The 10260-nt window shown below is 41.6% G+C and overlaps 1 protein-coding gene across 1 annotated transcript; it reads right to left on the bottom strand.

Annotated features, from left to right (window-relative positions):
• Nucleotides 1-354: 354 nt before the first annotated feature.
• Nucleotides 355-4096, bottom strand: LOC133918715 (uncharacterized). Its single transcript, XM_062362735.1, has 4 exons — nucleotides 3799-4096; nucleotides 2968-3521; nucleotides 2771-2878; nucleotides 355-875 (listed from the first exon to the last, which is right to left on the bottom strand). Exons 1-3 carry the CDS (start codon nucleotides 3968-3970, stop codon nucleotides 2777-2779), a joined length of 828 nt encoding a protein of 275 aa, XP_062218719.1. The 5' UTR covers nucleotides 3971-4096; the 3' UTR covers nucleotides 355-875; nucleotides 2771-2776.
• Between the last annotated feature and the right edge of the window lie 6164 nt (nucleotides 4097-10260).

Raw genomic sequence — 10260 nt, 5'->3', positions numbered from 1 at the left:
GCAACAGGAGCAGGGGGGAAGAATGCGTGTTCAAGTGTCGGGCAAGCATTTCCTCGTCAGCTTAAGCATAAGATTTTTCTCCTTTATTAGTCAGCTTAGCTTAAGCTTTTTCTCTTTTATCAGTGAGCTTAAGTTTCCTTGCCGAACCCTTCCATTCCGTTTCATCGATCACGGAAAGAGGTGAGCATGTCCCCCCGTTGAAACTCACAGCAAAACATCATGTGAAGCAAGGCAAAGCAATAAGGAACATGGGAACAGCCAGCATTAATACAGGAAGCAGCTGAGCTCAGTTTCTGAAACCGTGCAAAATAATTCAGTCATGTAGCAAAGTTCATTGAGCAATGCGGTCTCAACTCGTGGAACGCTCTGGTGGGCATCTCAGGTTTTTTATTTTATAATGAGCAATCTGACTGACATTCCACAAGTTATCACGGGCTAAAGCTGCAAAGAACATCTCAAATTGTTTGAACAATACTACAATATACTCCTTACAAGGTGACAACCGTGAGAAAGGAGCATAGCAGATGACACCCCAAAAAATAAATATAAAAGCAGAAAGAACAAAATTTCTTTTTTACTGTCGACTCACTTAACTCTTATGCTACAAGGACAGGACCTAGATGACACTAGACAAGGGGGGATGTGTTCGGACTTTGGAGTACTAAGAAAATCAAGAATATTAACCACAACCAAGAGGATGTAACTTTCAGAGACTTAGAAACATAGGCCAGGGAGAAACATCAGCTCGATGTAATTCAAGATCCTTCAGCTTCATGATTCATGTGACGATCCAACCAGCCTAGTTACAACTGCCCATCAGCTTTGAACAGAACAACATTGAATCTTCTGTCTTCTTGACTTCCGAAGTTCCAACCCTGTATCAAGGAGAAAACAAGAGTGTTAAAGCAAATGCTAAAAAAGTACTAGTACACAGAAAGGACAAACCTATCTTGGAATAGAAATAAATGTCTAGTGTGGAACACTGGTACCCATTATTCAATTAGTTTGTACTGCATAACAAAAAGCAGTGCTGCTTCAAACATAGCAGCTGAAATGAGGAATCATCTTTTCATGGTGTAAATGCTCAAGCATGTTCTTATAGAGATAGCAATACAAACTATCCTCATTATGATTTATGAGTAAATAATTGTAATAATCGGTCCTGTGCAGGTGCCATCATATACAGAAATGCAATCTGGTAGGTACTCTTTTACATTAAGTCCACAGTAGAACTGCCAACGTCCTGGATGCCATATTAGGCTGCCAACTAAACATTAATGTGTGCAAAAGAGACCACCGACAGCTATTTAGGGATTCACAAGTCTGTTGTAACAAAAATTAGCAGAAAATTAAAGAAATTATACAAACATATGAAACTTGGGAAATAACTTTTATATACATAACATTACTATTCTCTAGTAGGATATAAATTTGGTGCATCATTTTCATGTACATAACACTGATATCGCGCTCAAGTCAAATAAATGGCGTATTCTCAACTTCTCATAACCACTGTTGTCAGTAATGTTCACATACTACACCATATTGTATAAGCTTCCTTTCCTGGGCAGTTTATCAGCATTGCAAAAACGCCATTCATTAAATGAAAATAGCAAGTACTGAACTTCTAACTTTATAACAAATTCTTTGCCAAAGAATCACTACCGACATATAAAGAACATATGTTTTGGCCTCTCAATTCAAATATACGACATATCCCAAATTAAGTGCCTTGATATCTGCCTGTTAACTTCTACCAGCACCGAGCAACTGATTTCAAAATTGATTCCTGGTATGGAGCTCATTACCATACATTTACAAGAGTCAACACAAAAACATCCATCTCACAAAAAATGATGCATCTATTCATATAGAAAAGTTAGCTATGCCAATAAAAGTCTTGTGTCCACTTTTTTCAAGGCAAGGGAACCACTGAAAGAACACTTAGAATCAATAACGCAGGATGTAACTCAGAATCAATAACGCAGGATGTTACATTCTTCTGATATATGGAGTGGCATGAGAGTTGATCCAAACAATTTGTTCAATAAATTTTCTTGCCTAACATCATTACTGTAACTGGGTAAAGTATATTCTCCATTCAAAACTGAGCCAATGAAGTTAAGAACTGAATCATGTAGAGCTATAATGCATAGAGATACATAATATTTTTATTGTAAACTAATATCAACTGTGCATATTTCAGATTATAAAGACAAAAAGTCAGAAGTGCTAGCATTGTAAGTGTCAGAATTCAAAGCTTAAATTTAGCAGCAACGGTCACAGAAGCTGAATAGATCAAACCAGTACAAAATTCTTTAATTGCAAGTCTCCATTGACATCTAACAGTAATGATAAGAATCTCACATGTCATATGTTAAACTATGTGCAAAGAATATAAAGTGCACCACATGAACATGATCCAAAGGTTCACCCTGATTAAAAAAAAATGCTCAGTACCCCCAAATCCAACATTCTTAGCAACCTTACAGATTTCCAAGAAACTGCAGGTTGAATTTTATGTTCATCAAACTTAAGCACTAATGTCTAACAGCAATCACAATTATCTTACCTGTTAAGCTATGTATGATGAATTAAAATATGGCATCTCATGTTTCAAAGGCTTAAGATAAAAGTCAGCACCATATTCCTAAATACCACTTTCTTTCAGAGCAAACTTACAGAATGCTTAGAAATAATAAATTGAATGAAATCCTGATTCACTAGAGCATTATTGAAATCACAACAATGAGGCATAGAACCATCTCACCTTTATCTATCTCTCTGAACCAGAAAATGCATCAAAAAGCCCGCAGCAATTCCACCATGTTGCCCGCTGCCCCAAAGCGGCCACTGCCACTGCAGGTCCCCGCACCACCTGCAACAAACATGCCCACCTAATCACAACTCACAATTTCAAAACGTGTGTGTGTTTGGGGGGGTGGGGGATGGAAAAACATTATATACCTCTGTAGTATGCACATCAACAGCCTCCCGAGACCGTGACACCTCAGCAGAGTCCTTGACCACCACATTGCGACCCTTCGTCTCTGGTTCCTGCACCGGAGGTGCCGAAACTGTCTCCACGACCGCGGCAACATCACCTTTTACCTCTGGTTCATGCTCCAATGGTGCCACAGGAGTCTCCCTGGCAGCCACCACCTCCTCGACCTCTGGTACCAACACCACAGGTGACTCAGCCACCTCCGGTTCCTGCACCGAGGGTGCCTCGGCCACCACCACATCCTTCACCTCCGGTTCCTGCACAACAGCGTGCACCTCCACCTCCGCATACACCTTACCGTCACGTTCATGCCTACCGGTTTCCGGCGGCAACGCGTCCACCATGACCTCCTCACCAGCCTCACCCGCCCCCGCGCCATCTTCCTCGATTACCTCGACGGCGCGCTCCACGGTCACCTCGGACGTAGCCTTCCTCTCCTCCTCGTCCGCCTCCGACGCGGCGGCCCTGGGCGTCACCATCTCCTCGGAACTCTCCATCGAATCCTCGCTCACATCCACTGCGCCCAACACCCACCCACACACAAACACAGCCTCAGAAACCACATGCATCCATCATACATATAGCGCAAGAAAGGGAGCAAGGGAAAGAGCGAACAGCCCGTAAAGCAGAAGCCTGTGGGAACGTGGTGGGGGGCTGAGGGGGTTGCCGCGGCGCCAGCGAATGCCACCCTCGCCGCACGCGAAAAGGCGATTCCCACCACGCTGGTGCCGAAAGCGGCGCGCGGATCTGCCCCGGATTAAAGAGGGGGAAGGAGGGTTAGGTGCCATTCGTACCGTGAGGAACGTTGGGTGGGATTCGCAGGTGGTGGCGGTCGCCGTCGCGCCGGCTCGAGGTGTTGTTGTCGCTGCTGCCGTTGCCGTTGTGGGTGTTGTTGCCGCCATCGTCGGGGTGGCCCTGCTGCTGCTGCTGCTTGAGCTTGGCGCGCTTCTTGGCGCCCTTCGGCATGGCGGAAATGGATTTCGAGGTTGGGCGGCGCGGAGGGGGAGCGGGGGGAGCGAGCGATGGAAGGAGAGGCGAAGGGAGGGGGAAGAGAAACAGGGGAAGCAGATTTGTTTCGTTGTGGAGGGAGGGGATCGGCCCGATTTTGTTAGGTTTACCCAGAGCATGGATTACATTAGAACAGGGATTAATCTTTTTTTCACTTTCTTTTGGTAGGAAAATTATGATTGGTTTATGCGTGTAATTTTTTCTATGGTCGTCGATCTTGCATTATAAGCTTTTTCCTTCCAATGTTTTCATTTTGAATTACTCCAAAAATATATAAATTGATTGTTCCATATAGGTTTTTTTATCATTAGTTTGATGAGATTTTTTATGATTTATCTCGTGTTATCTAAATATTAGAGAGTTTTTATATTAAAGAAGAAATATGAAACTAGTAGGATAGTTGTACTATAGAAAAGTGCTCAAAGATCCAAACATGATATAATTATTTTATTTTTACCGCATTATATTATACGTGTAAACTCGAGATTTTTTTTATTGCTTACATAGTAAAGGTGATGAGTTGTATCATAATATAAATATTACGGTCACGTTTATGCTTTTCACACCATATGGCATGTATCTTGACAAAAGAAGAAGTGGACAAATGAAGTGAAAAACCAAAGGAAGAAGTGGACAAATGAAGTGAAAAACCAAAGGGAAAAAACTAGTACAGTTATGATACATTACAGGTTAAAATTTACTTATACAGTTAGCTACTCTAAAGCCACTTGAAATAAAGCAACAACACATTAAAATCAGAGCCGGCTCCATTCAAAAGAAAGAATAGAACAGATCCAACTAATCTACACCCAAAAGACGAATTGGAGCATTTAACTTGTGTTTGCGTAGCAATTTCGCCCATGCAGCGTTTCTTTGTTTATGGGATTCGGAGTGGACGCCGGAGATTAGATCATGTCTAAGATTTGCTTCGCGAGTTATATTCTCTTCACGAGTGGTATTCTGTCAGTAAAAGTATTTTTATTTTTCTCTTCGCGTATCGTATTCTTTCAGTAAATGTATTTTTATTTTTTAGCACTTTAATGGTTTTCTTTTATAATTTTCTTTATAAAAAAATCTCTTTCATTCCTTTTACTTCAGAATTCTCTTATTTCTCTTCACGAATTTCTTTGAATAAAAACAGTTGAAAATGAAGAAAAATAAAGGTTAGAGAATAGAAAGGGGAATCAGAAAATAGATGAAATAAAGTGGATGTGATTATGAATGGTCTTGCTACCCTTGCATGCAATGGACCTCTGCTTCATATTGGGTATGTTTGGCTCCGATATCTTCCACATATTGGCCCAGTGCGTAGAATCTTGAAAAGAAGCTCATTTGATTGCCTATGTTCATTGTTGTAGTTTAATCCAATATGTGTAGATATATAATTTTATACTAACTTGCGCGGATGCAAGCTCCATATCTACTCTTACAAATAGATCTAATTATCATCCGCTCATACAGGTAGGTTCAATTACCAAGGTTATAAAATCATGTTTATACAAATAACTAATTACAACCTTACTTCTTACATTGGCTCTTACAATTTTAAATTTAATCAACCAAATTGAATTCGGTTTGGCTTTCAACTCTTGAGCCTCGCTTGTGCCATTTTATACGCTTCTGCACCCTGGCTTGTGCCACGGCCGCGTGAACAGGTGCAGAGCCTACTCTAACGGCATGCACATCCGATGGCCTAAAAACGGTTCCATACTTTTATAAAAAATAAAAAAAGGGTCCATACAAACATGTAAGCGACATAACCCTAGTGCTCTGAAAATCTGGCCCTTCCGCGAGAGCTCTAGTACGAGTATTTGAAACATTTTCCTTTGGTGTGGTGTTTTTAAAGAGGACCACATGTTGCAGAGCAGAGCAGCCTGAGAGGACCAGATCGCGGAGGTGCCCCCTGTCGCCTCCGTGCATGCAGGTGTCTCCGATGGTTCAAGCCTCGTCGTGTTCAACCGTTTCAGCGCGGCCCCCGCTGGGGGAGGGGGACTACGCGTCCACGGGCAAACTGGATCCAGAGACTTAGCTGTCAGCTCATAACTGGTGATCACACTCGTCTCTTCTATCGTTTTTCTTCTGTTCAAATCTGAGAGCCCCTCCCCTCTTCATTCCAGATGAAATGTGCTTCGACACCTAGACTGTGTGAGATTTCCGCATCCACACCTTACACCTAGATTGTGTGAGATTTCCATGACTCGTATCGGGATGTGCTGTTTTCTGTAGAAATCCTTACATTCTAGACTGAGTTTAACTGGCCCCAACGTTCAAACGAGTCTATAATCGCAATTTTGTCGTTGTGCGCTCCTAGCTCAACTCGTCTAGGTGGCCAAAAAAAAAAAAAACAAGATGCTTATTCCAGGATCTGAGTGCTCATGCGTGGCATCATCTTACAACAGTACTCAGTACTATCATGATCCGAGTACAGAGATTTAGTTGATTTCGAAATTTTGATTATGCACTACTACATAAGTCTTACAACAGTACTCAGTACTATCATGATCCGAGTACAGAGATTTAGTTGATTTCGAAATTTTAATTATGCACTACTTACATAAGGTGTCTTCACTATCAACTATAAAACCATCTTTACTAACGGTTTTAAAATCGGCAGACGGCAACGGAGACTATTAGTGTTGGCTCAGAGACTAGTAGTGAAGGGGTTATCACTGTCGGGTGAAGATTTCAGCCGGTAGTGATAGTTAGTTTCCGAATCGATTTTTTTTTTTTTTGAAAAAAAGGGAAAAATATTTTTTAGCCCGTAGTCGTGTCGTCACAAATCACATAATTTTTCGCGCCCGTGAGGTTAGTGGCACTCGAACCTGAGACCTCTCAACTCGTGAGATACGTCATTAATATCTCACCATATAAATACTAGTGATAAAACTTTGTTATGACTATTTAGGCATTTAATGATCTCAAATTAAAAGTTTTTAACTATAAAGTTGTAGATATTATCGAGGGTTACAATTTCCATATAAAGTTTGTCTGCATCTGACTTTTGTATAAAAACATATATAATTTTTTTAAGATAAGTTGTCCCTCATTATCACTGTAGGAGGGGATATTATTCTTGGTCTGCTAGAGTATACGATCCTCTGGTCGGTTTGAGATCAATTAATAGGCACTACAAAATAAATAAAGGAATTGTCTAGTTGATTGTCAACAGATTCTGTCAAATTTTAGTCTATTGGATTAGCATTTAATGAATTAGATTAGCTTGCACAGCATACAATACTAACCCTAATGATAGGCCTTATTTTAATTCGACCCCATCACCATCTACTTCTAGGTCCTGACTCCGACGCCTGCTCCCGACCCCAGCGCCACCTGTCGCACGCACCACTGCCCTTCGCCTCGCCGTCATCATCTCCGACACCGGTACGGTACAACCCACCCCTCCCTCCTCTGATGATCTTTCCTCTCGGCGCCTCTCCTCCTCACTTGCCCGAACCATCACCGCCTCCCTGCTCGGCTTCGACGACACTTCCGCCACCGAAGTCGCCGCCCTCCATCGCTACCTGCCGCTAACCACTACATCCCCGACGCTCCTGCCACCATCACTGGCCCTCCGCCATCTGCGGCTGGCGGCACCCCCGCCCACCACTGAGCCAACAATCTCTCTCAGAGCTCTCTCTATAGGTGGAGATCCTAAATCCCCTCAAAACCCAAACCTCTAATCTCAATCCGAAACCTTAACTTCACCGGAGTTAATGAAGCTCGTCAGAGGTGAAAGAGGAGGTGTTTGGCACCTTTGCCGATCAAAAAGATTAGAAATTTATCAGATTCTCCCCTCTAATATCTGTCAATAGATAAATAGCATTATTTATAAATAAAAAGAGGGGTAAAAAATATTCAAAAGTCTTTAAGATGCCCCTAAAGAGGATAAGCGTTGGTAGCGTGCAGCCGCTGCTAAACAGTCCACCGTCCCATGTTGCACTTGCACATCATGGAACGGATCAGATCGGACCTACAATAAATAGGCACGAATACGATGTAAAGGAATTCATGAGGAAATTATTTAATGTGGTGTAAAATTCTATTAGCATAATTAATATTTTTTTAGGGGAGTCCACCAATTATATAAGGTTTTTCTTTTTCAAAACACTTTATGGAAAAGCAAGAAAGCGGTGTCTATGTATAGCCAATATAGATTGGACACCACAGTGTAGCCTTCGAGAACAGAGATGATTGAAAAATGAGAGAATGCCAATTTGTTCTTTCTTCACCGGGCAACAAGTTCGCTCAGTGACTCTTCTTTATTCCTCCTAGATTTCTTGCTCCTATTCAACAGATTACTCACCTACACCTGGATGTAGAATATTATTGGTGCAATTTTTTATATGTTACCGGTAAAAGTCTTAAATCTCTAATATACCATCGTGTGTTTACGACGTGTGAGATCACTTTAGTCACTGACGGATAAGGTCTAATGGCATATTAAAGATTTAAGTTTAAGCTAGCTGTATGTGAAGAATTATACCAATATTATATTGATTCACCTGAAATATTGAAACTGAATTTTACCTTTTTCAAGAAACCTATAAAAAAGACAGTTTATTAGAGCGTGTTTGGTTCTGGGTCTCAACAGACCAAGCTAAATCCACACCTGACCATTTTAGCATTTATTTGGTTGGGAATGGGATTGGGAGCTAAATTTTAGCCTGTCCAGCTCATCCCTTCATAAATGCTCGGCGTGATCTGGGCGCCGGAAATGCTCGCCCGAGCTGCCCAGCACCTGCCGTGCTGACCTGGCAGCAAGGGAGAGGATGGTGCTTTGTATAAATTGATGGAGGAAAAATCATCTTAGATGGTGATTTTGTTTTTTAATCTATTTGAAATAACATGCTCTGTACAACTAAATCTATAAATCAAGACCTATATTGACTATCTTTAGTGTTTAAAATTTTGTTACTATTTAGAGTTCACATGTCATACTAACAACAATATATTTTAATTTGGCCTCAAATCAAATGCCAAGTTTGAGGCTAAAATTTATCCCTATCCTAATTTTAACCACGGACAATTTAGCTTGGCTCATTTTAACCACCACAACCAAACAGGCCTCAGCGTATGGCCGAACCAGGTTCCCGGCAAGATCGCTTGCTCAGTTTTCCTGCCATTTTTTTAAAGAACAGTTTCCTGTCATTTGGTAGCGCTGTTCTACTTCTCTATTCCTTGCAAACAGGGGTGTTTTGAGTGGAAAAAAGATGGCCCATGAAAAAGAAACTTTTCTCCTAATTACTTAGCACACAACTCTAAAACTAAATATAGAAATCGAAACAAACCAAAATAACCAACTCATGCGTCTATTCGGTTTCTGTTTGCTGTTATATTTCTAAAATAGCTGTTGGTTCGTATGTTGCCGGTAGAAAACATGTGTTAGTACTGACAAAGTACAGTTGAATGAGCGATTAAGGACTAACATGGAACCATGGACCACGCTGGACGCGTCTTTTACTTGTGTCAGTTTTAGCGTGCAGGAAGTACAAAAAGTATCGGCTTGTTGGGATGCAGTTATTAGCAGTTTAATTACAACGATTATTGCAAAGAAATCGCACCTTCAATGTATGGCCTCGCAACGTTAGGCGTTGTACCCTTCGCCGTTTTGTTCAACTCCCGGACTGCTCTAGGAGTTTAATCAGAGTACTGATGTTAGTGTTTCATAAAAGGAAATTAAATTCTCCTGCACGTTCAGTTTGCAGCGCATCAGTTTTACGGCTACTATTTTGGACTCCGTTTTCGTTGGATGGCATACTGGCCCCAGTCATGGGCCAAATCATTTGGGGTTGTGTCAATTTGGTTTGCTCTGGATAAAGCCTTCCTCTCAGAGAGAGAGAGAGAGAGCCATTCTCATGTTGAGGATAGCACACTTCTTTTTTCTTTTTCCTTTTTGAGGAAGAGGCTATCACACTGGAAGCCAGTAATCACCACATGATCACATTAATCAAATGAACAGCTACACACAATTGTTTGCAACCAATACAGCACGCAATAGCACAGCCAAAGAATCAACACTACTCCCGCGGAAATCCAACAGACCGACACAGTTAAAACGAATTATACTACCTCTCCATCGCGAAACCCAATGCAAGCACAGACTGATCAAATCATAGGTGCACACCGCCCCGTGAACCCGACACGATGATGCCCACGAAGATGATCGTCGATCTTGAATCATCAGGCTTGAACGGTGCATCCATATGCTCGATCTCGTCCCCTCCCAAATCCCAGACAGATCAAACCCT

Source organism: Phragmites australis, chromosome 1, assembly GCF_958298935.1.
Source record: "Phragmites australis chromosome 1, lpPhrAust1.1, whole genome shotgun sequence".
In the NCBI taxonomy this organism is placed as follows: domain Eukaryota; kingdom Viridiplantae; phylum Streptophyta; class Magnoliopsida; order Poales; family Poaceae; genus Phragmites; species Phragmites australis.
Note: the sequence above shows the minus strand (reverse complement) of the source record. Positions and strands in the feature narration are given on the sequence as shown.